This window comes from Podarcis erhardii, assembly GCF_964252035.2.
Source record: "Podarcis erhardii genome assembly, chromosome: 2".
NCBI classification, from domain to species: domain Eukaryota; kingdom Metazoa; phylum Chordata; class Lepidosauria; order Squamata; family Lacertidae; genus Podarcis; species Podarcis erhardii.
Window position 1 is genome coordinate 114221973 of NC_138498.1, and position 16678 is coordinate 114238650.

The 16678-nt window shown below is 47.4% G+C and overlaps 1 protein-coding gene across 4 annotated transcripts; it reads right to left on the reverse strand.

The window, feature by feature from the left end:
* Positions 1-5218: 5218 nt before the first annotated feature.
* Positions 5219-16447, reverse strand: DDX39B (DExD-box helicase 39B). 4 transcript variants are annotated; one of them, XM_081853607.1, is made up of 12 exons: positions 16321-16447; positions 15095-15223; positions 13156-13382; positions 12899-13026; positions 12645-12737; positions 11629-11812; positions 10775-10893; positions 8890-9021; positions 8349-8458; positions 7321-7465; positions 6653-6800; positions 5219-6063 (listed from the first exon to the last, which is right to left on the reverse strand). In XM_081853607.1, the coding sequence occupies exons 3-12, from the start codon at positions 13364-13366 to the stop codon at positions 6047-6049; spliced, it is 1287 nt and encodes a 428-aa protein (XP_081709733.1). In that variant the 5' UTR covers positions 13367-13382; positions 15095-15223; positions 16321-16447; the 3' UTR covers positions 5219-6046. The 4 variants fall into 4 exon arrangements, with proteins under 4 accessions (XP_081709733.1, XP_081709732.1, XP_081709734.1 ...); XM_081853606.1 differs by having other exon boundaries at positions 15099-15223; positions 16321-16446; XM_081853608.1 differs by lacking the exon at positions 16321-16447 and adding an exon at positions 16220-16295 and having other exon boundaries at positions 15099-15223.
* Positions 16448-16678: the final 231 nt, after the last annotated feature.

Here is a 16678-nt window from a genome sequence, read left to right on the forward strand (position 1 = left end):
ATAGGTTTGATCTTCTTGCAGTCCATGGGACTCTCAAGAGTCTCCTCCAGCACCAACATTAGAGGTACAGGAACTCAAAGAGTGGCTTGTAAGAGCCATGCGGTCTGAGCCGCAGCAATCAGCTAAGACCTGCTCACCATTTGAGCTTCCCTGGCAGATTGAAGGTGAACAATAGTCTTGATTACCTTCCTCCCAAGGCAAGTGGGAGCGACCTAGCTAAGCCTGGCAGGACAGTTTACTCTATGGTCTTAATGCCCTTCCTGCATTAATTAGGCGTAAGCGTTGTTGGCTGTATGAGGCTGGTTATCCCACATTGTTTTCTGGTTCCTGCTTGCAGTCTTCCTTTAGGCCTTTGATTGATTACTGTGAGAACACAATGCTAGACTAGGTAAGCCTTTGGCCTGATCCAGCAGACCGTTTCTTATGTCATTAAGAGTCCATCCCCCCAGAAAAATAGCAAGGTTTGGAGCCAAAAGTAATGGGTTCTCCTAGGAGAAGCTGGACTGACCACAAACTCTTGGTTGACCACAAACTCGACATGAGGCAACAGTGCGACGCGGCAGCTAAAAATGCCAATGCAATTCTGGGCTGCATCAATAGGAGTATAGCATCTAGATCAAGGGAAGTAATAGTGCCACTGTATTCTGCTCTGGTCAGACCTCACCTGGAGTACTGTGTCCAGTTCTGGGCACCACAGTTCAAGAAGGACACTGACAAACTGGAACGTGTCCAGAGGAGGGCAACCAAAATGGTCAAAGGCCTGGAAATGATGCCTTATGAGGAACGGCTAAGGGAGCTGGGCATGTTTAGCCTGGAGAAGAGGAGGTTAAGGGGTGATATGATAGCCATGTTCAAATATATAAAAGGATGTCACATAGAGGAGGGAAAAAGGTTGTTTTCTGCTGCTCCAGAGAAGCGGACACGGAGCAATGGTTCCAAACTACAAGAAAGAAGATTCCACCTAAACATTAGGAAGAACTTCCTGACAGTAAGAGCTGTTAGACACTGGAATTTGCTGCCAAGGAGTGTGGTGGAGTCTCCTTCTTTGGAGGTCTTTAAGCAGAGGCTTGACAACCATATGTCAGGAGTGCTCTGATGGTGTTTCCTGCTTGGCAGGGGGTTGGACTCGATGGCCCTTGTGGTCTCTTCCAACTCTATGATTCTATGATAACAGAGTTGCCATGCCAAAAGAGCTTCTGTTTCTTTAAACCTTACAATTTGAGACACAGATTGTGAACCCCTGGCCTTCCAGATGTTTCTGAGCCATGCTGGCTGACAGGGCTGGCCCACCCATTAGGCAAGGTGAGATAACTGCCTCAGGCATCAGGATCCATAGGGGCAGCAGACCCCCATGTAGATCACTATTTCCCCCTGTGTTCCTGATTTAGCTCTTCACTCACTCCTTCTTCGCTGGTGGGGAAGGGGTGCCATTTTGTGGTTCTCCTCAGGTACCAAAATGTCTTGGGCTGGCCCCGTTGGCTGAGATTTATGGGATTTGAAGTACATCTGGAGAGTTATGGGTTCCCTTATCCCTGCCATAATTGTTCATATATTAATCACTCTGAGGCTGCAGTTCTAAGCATAGTGGCATTGACTTTTGAGTAAGCGTCGTTTACAATAGCCTATTTATTTTGAAAGAAGTCAGTTTGGAACAAATAGCCAGGCACCTATCGAGGATTTATGGCACCCATTTTATTTTATTTTTTAAAAAGTCTGCTGGGTTCTGCTAAAACTGGCCAGAAAATATGCATGAACTCTTATCGTACCTTTTAAGTGCCAAGTCAGAACTAGTTCATTTTCTCATGCTTCTGGCAAGTGCTGCCTTAATGCAGCTACTAATCCATTTCTACAGTGTGAGTGTTCTTTATGGTCTATTAATTTTATCAGAAAGGCATGTCAGATTGCGAACTCCCTCAAGGGGGCAGAGAAGCAGGGTATAAATGTTTTAAATAAATAAAACGCATGTTTGTGTTTTCGGCAGCCACCTATTGGACGTTGCCAGACATAGCTGAATAAAAGGAGATGACAAATTGGGGGGGGGGGGAGGAGGGGAAAGACTCTGTTCTGAGACAGAGAAAAGACTTTATTCTTAAAAGCACATCTCTGTAGGAATATCAAAAGGAAATCCTTTAACAATTCAATGAACAGATACAAGAGCTGCAAAGAATTGTTTTTACAGGATCCCACCTCTCTTCCCTCAGGGATCAGAGATGCTATATTGTCCCCTATTAATTAGTTTTAACTGGGGGTGCGATCACAAAGGACAAGTAAGGTATTGAAGGGTATTAAAAGCATGAAGAACTGTTTTAATAACCCCAGTGGCCTTTTTTCAGGCACTTGTTAGGTCAGCACCGAAATGTATAGGGGGCCTTGCAGTCACTGCGCATGCTATTTTTGGGGAAGGGAGGGGGGGCGATTCTGTTGCTATGGTAACCACCTACCTTGAGGCCTTTCCCAGCCTAAGCAGAGCTGTGTTACTGTAATTAAGACAAACCCCTGTAATAATCACCTTTTAACAGCTTTGTCTGCAGGCCTGAACTGGCCATTGGATAGTTCTGGCAAATTCCAGAGGGGGCCAGTCTCCCTGGGACTTTTATGCTCAGCAAGCAAATAATATCACCTTAAAAAACACACCTGATTTGCAATTCCTATGGGGGTTGTTCAAACTGTGCAGGACCACAGCCAAAAGTGGGGTACACCCCCAGGTTCTCACTTGGAGAAGGAAACAAGGATGGCTGAATGTGAAAGCAGAAAGCAGCAGTTTGGGGGATTTAGATGTTCGGTGAATGTATTTGTTTCTGTGGAGTCTGCTCCGTAATGGTTTGGAAAGGGGCAGAATCGTCTTTTGCTTAAGTCAGTAGTAGTGAAATGCTAACTTCAAGCAACACACAATGAGGTTGGAAGGAAAACCCATCTGGGATACTCTCCCTTTCCTTTTGATGCTGCCAGTGGCATTTTGAAGCAACTTTTAGAAACGGAATTAAATAGATGCATTTAAGCCGATGACATGAGAATCTAGCCAATTGTTTACCTTCCAGCGTTTAAATTTTAGTATGTTTATTTAGGATGTGAAGCCTCACACGTATTAAATCAAAATTAAGCCATGACTTTAGGACTGCACCTGCCTTCCCTATTTTTTTATACTGAAAAAGTCCCCCTCGGCTTATACTCGAGGGTCCTTTCAGGCTGCTCCTTCCTCCTCCGCAGGCGGAGTAGCGAGCAGCCCAAAAGCAGCCCTTTTGGGCTGCTTGTACTTCCTCTAGTCAGCATCCTAGGTAGACAGGGGCTGGGGGGGGGAGAGAGAGAAGCCCCCTCTGCTGTGCGTGCATGCGCACACACACATGCACTCCAACCCACCAGGTGGTTTGTGGTTTGGTGAACCAGCTTATACTCAAGTCAGTAAGTTTTCTGTGGTAAAATTAGGTGCCTTGGCTTATATTCAGGTCGGCTTATACTAGAGTATATATGGTATTTAAGCACTACTAAGCTGGTTTGCACTGGCAACCAGTAACTGACATTTCAATCTAGGTGGGGTGGGGGGCTAGAGGGCAAGCCCTTCATCCCTTCTGTGCCCAGTTTAGCTTTTGGGAGATTACAATGTAAGGTCGATCTTGTGTCAATTACCGTATTTTTTGCACCATAACACTCACTTTTTTCCTCCTAGAAAGTAAGGGGAAATGTCTGTGCGTGTTATGGAGGGAATGCCTACGGGTGGCATGCTTACGGATTTTCCTCCTCTAAAAATTACGTGCGTGTTATGGTCGGGTGCGTGTTATAGAGCGAAAAATACGGTAAGTTTGCTTTCAGCACACAGGCCTTACAGCACAGAATACAGTGGTGCCCCGCAAGACGAAAAACCCGCTAGACGAGAGGGTTTTCCGTTTTGGAGGCGCTTCGCAAAACGAATTTCCCTATGGGCTTGCTTCGCAAGACGAAATGTCTTGAGAGTTCCTGAGGGTTTTTTCCCTTTCCCCCCCTTTTCCTAATTCGCTAAGCTGCTTAACAGCTCATCCGCTAAAAGCCGCTAATAGCGCTAATCCGCTGTCAATGGGCTTGCTTCGCAAGACGAAAAAACCGCTATACGAAGAGCCTCACGGAACGGATTAATTTCGTCTTGCGAGGCACCACTGTATTAAGCAACTGATTAGACAAAACCTAGTATTTTGTCCCGCTTCATTTGCTGTACTTTCCGTGTATAAGAGAAGGTAAAAGTAAAGGGAGCCCTGACCGACTCTGGGGTTGCGGCACTTATCTCTCTTTATTGGTCGAGGGAGCCGGCGTACAGCTTCCAGGTCATATGGCCAACATGACTAAGCCGCTTCTGGCGAACCAGAGCAGCGCACAGAAATGCCGTTGACCTTCCCGCCGGAGCGGTATCTATTTATCTACTTGCACTTTGACGTGCTTTCGAACTGCTAGGTTGGCAGGAGCAGGGACCGAGCAACAGGAGCTCACCCCGTCGCGGGGGTTTGAACCGCCAACCTTCTGATTGGCAAGTCCTAGGCTCTGTGGTTTAACCCACAGCGCCACCCGCGTCCCAAAAGTATGTTTAACTCTGGGCTAATCTCCCCCCAAAAAGTTCAACAAACAACCCCCCCCCCAATTTTCTTAATTTGGATTCCCCCAAAATAGGGACGAAAAATATGGTACAGTGGTGCCCCGCAAGACGAACGCCTCGCAAGACGGAAAACCCGCTAGACGAAAGGGTTTTCCGTTTTGGAGGCGCTTCGCTAAACGAATTTCTCTATGGGGTTGCTTCGCAAGACGAAAAAATCTTGCGAGTTCCCGCGGGTTTTTCCCCGCTTTTTTCGCCCTTTTCCTAAGCCGCTAAGCCGCTTAACAGCTGATCCGCTGATAAGCCGCTTCTCAGCTGATCGCTAAAAGCCGCTAGACCGCTAATAGCGCTAATCCGCTAAGCTGTCAATGGGCTTGCTTCGCAAGACGAAAAAACCGCTAGACGAAGAGAATCGCGGAACGGATTAATTTCGTCTTGCGAGGCACCACTGTACATTTATTTTAAAAATTATTCTGTGAGCTGTCCTGCGAACTTTAAGAATTCTTTCAAATCATGTCTCACACATTCAATGTGTATCTTTCCAAGAAAACAGTTCTTTCTCTCTCACACACACACACACAAACACCGAGAGAGAGAGAGAGAGAATGCCCCCCGTACAAGAGATGCTCCTACCCTAAAGAATGAAGGCACACGAGCAAAAGGTTACTCACAAGACTAGTTTAATTCAACACCCATAAGAGCTGGGCTCCTTTATTACCAAAAAATAATAGGGTCTCAAAGGGGGATGGGGAAGAGAGAACAAGCCACAACTAAAACATTATCAATCTTTCACTACTAGTTTACCTGCCAAGAAATATCAACTTTAAACAGGGGATTAATTTTAACATGCAGACAAAATTAAAAAGTGATAGGGCATACATAACACACACACACACGTACATATACGGAAAACAGTCTTTTTAAAAAATGATGAACGGGCGTACGAAAAAATGTTTGTGTTTTTAGTTCCCCATCCAAGCAATTCCCCCCTCCCTATAAAACAAAATGTACTTTTAAACGTCAGGTATCACAGAGCAGCCCCAACTAAACTCCCCTTTCGTATTTCCCATCATCACAGAGGCAGATCACTGGTAGTATTGATGTATGGGTGGAGGGGCGGGGACAGAGCAATAGGTGGAGTCCCAAAATCTTGTTGGCAGGCAGGCAGTGGAGGTCCATCTGAAAGGAAGTTTCACGCGGAGGCTCCAGCAGCAGAACCTTCTTTGTCATCTGAGTGCCAAGTTGAGCAAGGAGACTTTTGCCCTGAGGGAGTGCAGGGTATCTGCTGATGTCAGCCCCAACTCCCCACTTTGCACAGCCTAGTGATAGATGCTCCTCTATCCCTGCCGCAGGAGTGGGGTGTGGTTTGAGTGTTCCAGACTTGTCGGTCACCTCATTCTCCATCGGATGAAATTAAAAACGTGAAGCTCCAGGGAAGCGGAGGAGGTCAGGAATTTAAACCAAGGGCAACATAAAGAGGCAAAGCCCCCTTTATCGGGTCTGTTCAACTGAAAGAGACAAAACACGTTAGGCGGAACACAGCAAACAAACTTAGGCTGCCCATTCAATTCTAATGTTTCAGAACAATCTTTCCAGCATCTTTTAGTCTTCTGCAGAAAAGTGTCCTCCTTTACCAAACTAAGTACTTCCCTCCCCAATTCTACATGGCAAATAGCAACTCCCACTGAGCCAGCGGTCTGTTCACAGTGACTTCCAGAAGCTCAGTTCATAAGGCATTTTTCCTCCAAGTGTTCCTTGCTCTCTCATACGGCTCATCTGATTCCTCAAATTTAGATTGAAGTGGAGAGCCCTCAGAACATCAAAGCACCTGGTTCAAAGGTTCAATCCCTGGCAAGGCTGGAAATGGCCTATGCCTGAAAAATGGCCTATGCCTGAAAAATGTAGCCAATAGGTGTGGACAACACTAAGCTAAATGGACTAATGGCATAAAGTAGCTTCCCAACATTCAGTCAACTTATACCTCCCCCTTCAGGTCTCAAATTTCCTGCTTGGCCTCCAATAACAAGCTCTTCCAGCAGTCTAAATCTCCCCACCCCCTCATTCCAACCGCCATCAAAGGTCTCAGGCTGCACTTACTGTAGGAAGAGATGTCAATCTCATCAGGCAGCTCGCTGATGTTCACCTCGAAGCGGTCCTGCACTTCATTCAGGATCTTCGCATCATTCTCATCCGACACAAAAGTTATCGCCAGACCTTTCGTGCCAAAGCGCCCAGCACGAGCCACCTGCAGAACCCACAAAGGAGAAGATGAGCCCAAGTGCCTGTGGAAGTATTTCCCGGTACAGTGGTACCTTGGGTTAAGTACTTAATTCGTTTTGGAGGTCCGTTCTTAACCTGAAACTGTTCTTAACCTGAAGCACCACTTTAGCTAATTGGGCCTCCTGCTGCCGCCGGAGGACGATTTCCGTTCTCATCCTGAAGCAAAGTTCTTAACCCGAGGTACTATTTCTGGGTTAGCATAGTATGTGACCTGAATCATATGTAACCCGAGGTACCACTGTACTTCCCCCAAAGGAGGCTGTTTTCTCCAAGGTCAAGTACTGAAAGCAAGAGGCACCAGGGCACGTAAAAACCCACCTTTGCCACGGGTGTTGCTCAGGGCTTGAAGAGACATCAAAACAAGTCAGAGACTCTAGTCTGAGCAAACTCATCAGTGCAACACCGCCTTGGACTTTTCTATCTTTTTGAACTTGGGCCTCAAAGCTGAGGTTTGGGATCTACTTTCTCGCTAGCCCCACACTCACCCGGTGCAGATAGGTGTCTGAATCCTCTGGCATATCATAATTGAAAGCAATGTTGACTCGCTCAATGTCCATGCCACGACCAAAGAGATTGGTGGCCACCAAGATACGGCGCTGGAAATCTTTGAATTGCTGGTATCGAGACAACCTGCGAGGCCAAGAAAATAAAGTGATTAATATCTCTACACCCCCTAGAAACTCCACCTATTAGTAGAACACCAGAAAGACAACTCCCACCCCTTTGTTCTACCCTACCAGACAAAACTACCCTTTCAAATAGGAGGCAAAAAAACAAGACAAAGACGCACACAAATAGCCTACGCCAAACATGAGCTATGCTTCCACCTCTCCTGGAGCAGGCAGGACAAACAACTGAAGGAGGATGCTCTCTCACAGAGGACTCGCTGCTTGCTTAATGTAAACAGTCCTGCCTTCTGGAGTGACTGAGAGGAGGAAGCCAACCAAGCAGTAAAACAGCCACCGTACAGAAAACACAACTCCCACACAGCCTGTGTTTTAACCCACCAGACGTGACTGTCCTTAAAAGGCTCACATTCCCTGGTTATGAACTAGACTTTCAGCTCCTAATCAGTCTATGAAAAATTTTGTCCGCTAACCCCTCCCATGACTAGGCGTGTAAGATCACATTGACCCAAACGAGCATCTTGCTAAATGTAAGGATTGGTCTCCCAGCTCCAAAATTTCAAGCGCAAGAAAATGTTTCTCTGTACCCACCCCATCCCAAAGATGATTCAGATGCTAAGAAAGTGGATGTCTGCATTACCCAGATGATTCACATTATTAGTGTTTTCTTGTCCCACTCGTTAAGCATCATCTCCTGCCAACAAACTACAAGAGGAGGAACTTTTATCTATGTCTCAGTAACGTAGCACAATGACCATTGCTCAGAGCTTAGAAAAGCATCACCGAAAGAGTCAGAGACTCTAGTCTGAAGCAAACTCATCACAGCAAATGAGCCACCTGCATCTCGACCCGCAACCCCCTGTGTCACAGTTCTGTGTCCTTCTCACCTCTCTTCCTGGGGCATACCCCTGTGGATGGCGATGGCCGGGAAGTTCTGCTCCACTAGCAGCTGAGCCAACGCGATGCAGCGCTGCACGGACTTCACGAAGATCACCACCTAGATGGGAAAGCGACGTGTCAATCCTACACCTATTCACAGCTACCCCTTGATAGCGAAGGGATGTCGGTTTGTTATGTTCAGCGCACACCTCCTGCCAAGTCCCCTCTCGAAAATGGTCGGAGCGGGCATGGAGCCTGCACTCATAGGAAGCCATGAAGGCTGTGCCCAACTTCTCCACCACCAGGTTATCCCCAACGCGGGTCGCTTTGTGCTCGTCATGCGGGACAACATTAAGCTTTTAATTTCAGCCTGTGGGACTCAGATCAAGCATCTAGCCAGGAAAAGGATTGGAAGCAGAAGCAGGCTCCCTACATTCTACCAAATCAACCCTCTTAATCTTTAAAGGTGGACTGGACATTTCAAGTTCTGGTCCCTCCCACATCGCAAGAAACCCTGACCCTGGGGCAGGGTCTACTTCCAGAAGGCACCTGGTTGAACTCCAGCACATCAAGCAGGTCAAAGAGCTTGCGGTTCTTCTCGTTGTCTTTCAGTTTGACATAGTACTGCTGCAGACCATGCAGCGTCAGCTTGGTCTCGTCATCCACGAAGATCTCCATGGGCTGAGGAGCAAACCCAGGGCCGGTTAGACCAGGGCAAGGCTGACCTGGGCTCGGAGGGAGGGGGTGGGTCGGGGTGGACAAGAAGCACAAAACGGGCACAGGAACAGCTTTCCTCGCCGCATACACGCCCACGGCCCTACGTTCCCTTAGGAAAGATCAGAAAAATGAAGGGACACCCCACCCCCCCTTCCGCTTTCAGTAAATCTTAAGAAGCCAAAAGCTTCCATCCGAAGGCTCCTGGGAGACACTTCTCCCGGCTCAGCCATGAACATTCCCTGCAAAGCATTCTGGGGGAAAGGCTAACACTGCCACCTCTTAAGATTCTCCTCCTTTACAAAGCACTAAAACATTAGCCACTTTCAAGATTAGGCAGGGTATAAACTTTAAAAATGAAACACAAGACTCAAATGCCTTCCCTTACGATTTCCTCCCAATCCCCAGTGTTTAAAAAAAAAAAGGAAAAGCAACAGCACAGGAAAGGAGTCAGTGCATGTTGAGCAATTTCAACCACCTAAACCATTCTGGCCTTGCGCATCCCTCACAGGCTTCTTCCTAATAGCAAACAGGGGCTCCGGGTCCAGTCATGTACCACATCCCCTGCAATTTCCAACTATCTAGTTACCCAAACTCTGGTGCTTGGAATCAAGGGTCAGCAAAGTACACATGGGAAGCAGATTCCACATGGCCCATTCCCTTCCAGAAACTCATCTTTCCACCTGACCCCACAGACCCACTATCTGCCTCACAAATCCTATTCATTTCAGGATTAATTTGGCATTCTGACAGTCGCTACCTCCAGCCATGATTTGACGGCTCTTTTTTTGCCCGGGGGGAAAGCAGGGGAAGCAGTTTACTTCCCTCTCTCCCAGCAGTGAGGACCCTCAAGACAATCCCTTTCCCACATGGCACAGGGGTGGGGGTGGGGACAGAGAAGAAAGGGGTAATAGAAAATAAAACAGCATGCTTTTCCCAGTTCAGAACAAAAAAAGGATAAAACTTCTCCTCCAGGTCGCCAGGCACGTCTGTTCCACTGGCTGCTGCCGGTCCCTTGGATCCCTCGGGGAGTCCTTCGCCGCAGGTCTCCAGAGTGCCAGCCAGTGAGTGGGCAGGGCAGGCCAGGGCAAGGAGGGCAGGATTGTGTGTGTGCGTGCTGCCGGTGCGTGTGTACCCGAGCGTAATGCATGGGGGCGAGGAGCCAAGAAAACTACACTTGCCTGGGTGTGAGGGGGCCAGGATCTTCTGAACGTGGGTGTGTGTGGGCCAGGATCTTCGGAACACGGTGCTGACCAGCAGGTGGATCCCACGCTGAAGGGAGTGCAGGGAATACAGGATAAAGAGCAGGGGGGCGCCGTGTATTCTGCGCCACCCGCCAAGTGTGGAGGCGGGAAGAGGATCCTTCTGGAATGGATCCCCTCCATCGCTAACGTGGACACTATCTAGGTCGTGTGTGCCAGCTGGGCAGAAGATGATCATGGTGTGTGGGTGCTCTCTAGCCCTTTTGGGAGAGGCCTCTCGTTCGTGTGTGCAAATATGCGGCTGGCTAGCGTAACCCGAATGATCTTCCGGAAGGTATGTGCCCTACAAGTGCCTTAGGGGGACTGGGGTAGCCGGTGGGCGGCAGCGGTGCAGCCCAGGGTGCTGTAGGCAGTGGTGGCGGTCTAAGCTCTGGCCCCCTGCTCCTTCCCTGGACAGGGAGGAAGGGAGGCTGGCCGGCCGGCCAGGTGGATAAAGAAGGTAGAAGGGGTTTAATTACGTCTTGCATGAATTTGCGGCACACAGGGCGGATTTCCTTGCTGAGTGTGGCACTGAACATCATGACCTGCTTTTCGTGCGGGGTCATGCGGAAGATCTCCTGGACGTCCCGGCGCATATCTGCGAGGAAGAAAAGGACCAGAGGGTTAGAAATGGCTCTCTCCAGGAATGTGCCACCCCAGAAACCCAATAGGTCTCCTCTCCTCCCCTGGCAGACCATATCTACGTTAAAGAAGTTATTCTCACAAACACTTAATAGCTCTTATGGTGCTTTTTTCCAGAGGACTGAGAATTCATGATAAGAGTATGGGCAACTTTTTAAGGGGTATATGCCCATACGTTACTGTCTGCCTGTCTAGCTTCTGTTGCTTCAACTGGCCAATAACTGTACTACTGCTTTACGATTTGTATCGTAAATCTGTATCTGATATAATCTGTATAATCTGTATCTGATGCTGTCTGTACATTCTCTGGATTGGCTCCTGACTTGCACTCTGTAGCGTTACACTCACACAATGCTTTGCTGGAAGAAGGGGGAGGCAAGACAGTTTGCAGAGATTCCCCCTTCCCCCAGCAGTCCTCCCTCCCTACAGAGCAGTAGTGGAAGCATGAGCAAAAGCACTTCCCCAGCTTCCCTTCAGGAGCCTCCACTGAAATAACAGCCCCTTCCACAAAAAGGAACAGCCCTGGATCTAACCCAACGTGCCCAGAAAGTTAGCATTCTTCCTCTTGTTCTGGAAAACACAGCTTCTAAGAAGTCAAAATCACGGACACTCGGCTGACCCAAGCATTACCTTCTTTGCTGTCCAACTACTAAGCCCAACCCACATGGATCACATGCACACAGCCCCTCACCAAGCTGCTCAAGCATCTTGTCACATTCGTCCAGGATGAAGTGCTTGATGTGCTTGAGGTTGAGGCTCTTGTTGCGGGCCAAGGCCAGGATGCGGCCCGGGGTCCCCACCACAATGTGGGGGCAGTTCTTCTTCAGCACCTCTTCGTCCTTCTTGATGGACAGGCCCCCAAAGAACACCGCTACCTGGGAGGGAGGGAGAGGGAACTCTCAAATAAAGGCTGGCAGCCAGGAGAGACAAAAGCCCCACAGGTGCAAAAATGGGTAAAAATAAATGAAAACAGAACGCAAACTCTGTCAAATAAGTAACTGGCGGAAACTGCCTCCAGTGTTAGTTTCATCCCGAAAGCCATGAAATCGTCCAAACCTCTCCCACCATTCTCTTAGGTATATTTTCTACTGTTCACTCCCATGCAGGCAAAACACTGTACAGTGGTACCTCGGGTTAAGTACTTAATTCGTTCCGGAGGTCCCTTCTTAACCTGAAACTGTTCTTAACCTGAAGCACCACTTTAGCTAATGGGGCCTCCTGCTGCTGCCGCGCCGCCAGAGCACGATTTCCGTTCTCATCCTGAAGCAAAGTTCTTAACCCGAGGTAGTATTTCTGGTTATAGGTAGGTAGCCGTGTTGGTCTGCCATAGTCAAAAAAAAATCCTTCCAGTAGCACCTTAAAGACCAACTAAGTTAGTTCTTGGTATGAGCTTTTGTGTGCATGCACACTTCTTCAGATACAGATGTGTATCTGAAGATGACTTCAGATACACTTCTTCAGATGACTTCTTCTTCAGATGACTTCAGATGACTTCTTCAGATGTGTATCTGAAGAAGTGTGCATGCACACGAAAGCTCATACCAAGAACTAACTTAGTTGGTCTTTAAGGTGCTACTGGAAGGAATTTTTTTATTTTTAGTATTTCTGGGTTAGCGGAGTCTGTAACCTGAAGCGTATGTAACCCGAGGTACCACTGTACATGGACTTGAGCAGGGACAACAGCTGTGGCAGCCCTTCGTCTCTCACCTTGACACTGGGCATGTACTTGGAGAAGCGCTCATATTCCTTGCTGATCTGGAAGGCCAACTCACGGGTGTGACACATCACCAGCACCGACACCTGTGAAGAAAGGAGGAAATATGTTTTAAGAAGCCCCTGCTGATTACTTCCGTCACTCTAACAGACTCTCATTCAGGTCTGTTTAAGCTGGCAGGGTGTCATGCTGCCTCCTCAACACCCATCCACCATCTTGAAAAACTGCTTTCCTTTCTGAAACATACCTGACCAGTGACTGGCTCCAACTGCTGTAGTGTAGCAAGAACGAAGACGGCAGTCTTGCCCATGCCAGATTTGGCCTGGCACAGGACATCCATGCCCAAAATGGCCTGTGGGATACACTCGTGTTGCACTGCATGGAGAATATGAAAAAGTACAATGAATACCTCCTGGCAGGTCAGGGATCTCAGAAGCACTTGCATTCAGCCCTCCTTTGCTAACTTTCTGAAATATCCCCACCAGACAAGGCACCCGGGCTCACCTTCAGAGGGGTGTTCAAAGCCACAATCAACAATGGCACGCAGCAGCTCTGGTTTTAACAAGAAATCCCGGAAGCCAGAACTGTGGATGGAGACATAGGACCCCTTGACATCTTTCTTAGTTGGGACGTCCACCCCATCTCCAGCTGCCTGATTTTCCACCTCATCATCTTCGTAATCCAGAAGTTCATTGTCAACATCGTTCTCAGTCATGGTGATGCCTCTCTCTCTAAAAAACAAAAGGAAGACTTAGCATAAAATTGCGTAAATAGTACGGCCAAACAATATAAGATGTAACAGACTGACAATTATAACGACTGAACGTAAGCAAGTGCAGTTATCATTCACCTTGCTTACGTTATCATTCACAATATCTTGGTTAGTGAAAGCACAACCTTCCTACTTAAAGCTTATGTTAATTAACACCTGTATTGTTTGAGGAAGCCCTTGTCTTGCTTCAAGCCTCAACAAACACAACCAGATTTACAGGTCCCCCTTTGAAGTTTCTTTGCTGAATAATTCAACTTTTAGGTCAGCGGCAATGTGTCCTGGAAGATTACAATGTTCTTCCATTAGTTATGTAGATCATTCTGCTGCCTGCACAGGGCAGAAAGGATGTTCTCTACACAAAATAATAAATGGGCAGAAACCTGACATCAAAAATTGAAAGATTCATGCTGTACACTTGTCTGTCCCTTTGCCACCATCTTTTCTTATATTATTATTACAGCTGCACGTATGCAAGTATTTTTATCTGCCCCTTTTATCACTGTTGCTCTTAAAACAAGAAAAAGGCAACATTTAGAAACCAGAATATTTCAGTTTTCGCAGGACACTGTGGATAACACCTTACCTCCGAGATTGTATTTTTTAAAAATAGCTAATGATGCATATAGCTCTAGTCTTATACCACATTAAATCAGAATCTCTTAGAAAAGCACTTTGGTCTGTCACAACTAGAATAATTTGCATTCTAAAGGGAATGAGGATAAGACTCACAAGGGCCTCTTTTGATTTTACTTAACATGAGCCTCCTTTATGAGGGCCAGATTGTTCATAAAGAACATGCATGAAGTACTAGAGAAGAAAGGCAAACCCTCTGAACAGCACTTAAGTCAGTTACAGGGACTCTGCAGCTCTCCAAATGTTGCTGACAATCCACTTTCCATCAGCTCCAAGAAGGATGGCCAAGGGTCAGGGATGATGGGAGTTGTTGTCTAGCAACACCCGGAGGTTGACACATCCTATCCCCAACTTTTATGACATGCATAAAAATTACTGATACGTTTTCATATACCACGAACACCCATGGCATACTTAATTTACCAGTGTTTATGGTGCCATGATAGTATACTTTCTTGCTATTTCTGCAACAGAGCAATATGGCTATTTCGCTGGCAGATTTTGGGAAAGTGAATATAAGGGGTGCAAGCGGGACCCCCTAAAAGTTGCATGCATTGCATTTGGACAGCAACAATCATAAACTCACTATGCCCTGAAAAGCTAATTACCCCAATCAATCCCTCCTCATCACCTAAGCCTATGAAAACATGCCTCCATGCAGATGGCTTTGTAGCTTTACATTTATGCTCGTAACAGACAAGTTGGGCACCCTGAAAACACATGGTGCCAAAGATGAGCATCCTCACTTCACCTCTAAAGGGGGGGGGGGCAAGAAAATGAGGGAGCCAGACACACATCCACAATTCCCGACTTCCAAATCCATGTAGGAGCTTTCTAAGATACTGGGATTCTCAGATCCAAGTATCATATACCACACCGCCTACAGCACAAAAGATAAGAGAATGGCACCAGGAAACTGAAATTTACAACTCCTAAGAGGAGTCCCATTCTTGAGGTGCTGCCTGAAGCACAGTTGCAGCACCAAGCAAGAAGAGATTCAAGAACAGCCACCTAAAAAACCTCCTAGATAAATCTCACTCACCAGCACTGAGTCAGAATGGGTGTTGGTTTTTTGTTTTTTTTTTTATGGAATTTCTTGTTGACTCTTTCCTCACGCCTTTCCTGCACAACAGCAGCTTTTTCCTTCTTTTATCCTACAAAATCCACCTTAAAAATAGAAAAAGAAAACCTCTGTATTTCAGCACTGTAAATTCCCAGAGAAACCCTCTCCTGCAACAGCAATTTAGTGTTCTTGTGTAGCGCCAGGAGAATACACTCCACGTGGGTACGATCCCTCAAGATATTACAGTACACCCGCTTGGCCCTGTTCAAACCATACAAAGGATGAACCCAAAAAAGTTATGGGGAGAGTTGCAGCTTCCGAGTACAAGTATGGCAAACTGCGCTAAAATCACTCTCCCAAAACAATCCACTGCATATAGCTCCCTTTTGGTCCAAAGCGTAATCTTAAAAAAGAAAAATAGCTGGATCTCCTGCCCCACTTGTCATTCATTGCTCTGCATTTTAATCTGTTCCATTGCAACCCATCTCATTGCACCCACCTAAGATCAGACCACCTAAACCTGCACCCTCCCCCAAATAGCAAACATGGGAAAGAAAGACCCCTAGAATATTTATTCTGCAAACCCGCACGAACTGCATGAATGAATCCCCCAGCAAGGATCTGCTAAAGCGGCACGTTTGTGGCTGCATCTCAAAACCCCGTTACGTGAGGAAAGGGATCCCACCCGCCTATTCTCTAGATGCAATTCCCCCCTCCCCACAATTACCCCATAATCGTCTCATCATGTACAGAGCGCTATTGAGAAAAGGCCGTTTGGAAATGGGGGACGGGGGGGGGCAGCTAGACACACCAGAATTAAAACCCTCTGTATTTCTAATTTCTAATTCTGAGCTAAAAAGGAAGGCACAAGGGGTCTCTCTATCCAAAGGACCACGCTTGGGAGGCCTAGTTAACGCCACAAGGAGGATGTTTCCCGATTACGAACAGCTCACTGGGAGCAGCGCGCAAAAGAAAAAGGGCGCCATCTTAAATTCTACTACTTAGCATTGCAATGGCAGGGGATAAGGCACCCCCCCCGCCCACTCCCGACTCAATTTTTGGAGGTCCAGACGAGCAAGCGGCCCCCCCAAAAAACGAACCATCGGTAGAAAAATGCCTGGAGAAACGATATCCACCCTGATATGGGGCGGATGGCACAACCGAGGGCGGATGGAGGCGCGATTGTCGGGGAGCACCTTACCTTCTACGAAGGGGAGGAGTCGAAGAGCTACGCTGAACGGCGACCACAGCAGAAAGTGCGCAGCTTCCGGTAAAGGGGAAGGAGGTCACCGGAAGCCCCGGGTGGGAATCTGTCGCGAGGACCCCGCGGGTTTCTCGCGGGGCTTGTCTAATTGAGAGCCTGACTAGAAATTGGTTAATTTCAAACAGATCTTCTTGGGGTTGTGAAAATTCAAATGAAAGGCTGGTTTCTTTTCGCCTAGACGCTTGCTTGCCATTTTTTTTCCACAGCTGCAGCGGGGCAGAAATTCAACTGGAGCAGTTTCTCCCCTAACTTGCTGGGAATCTGCACCCTGCTGAGTTGCATACCTGCCGTGCAA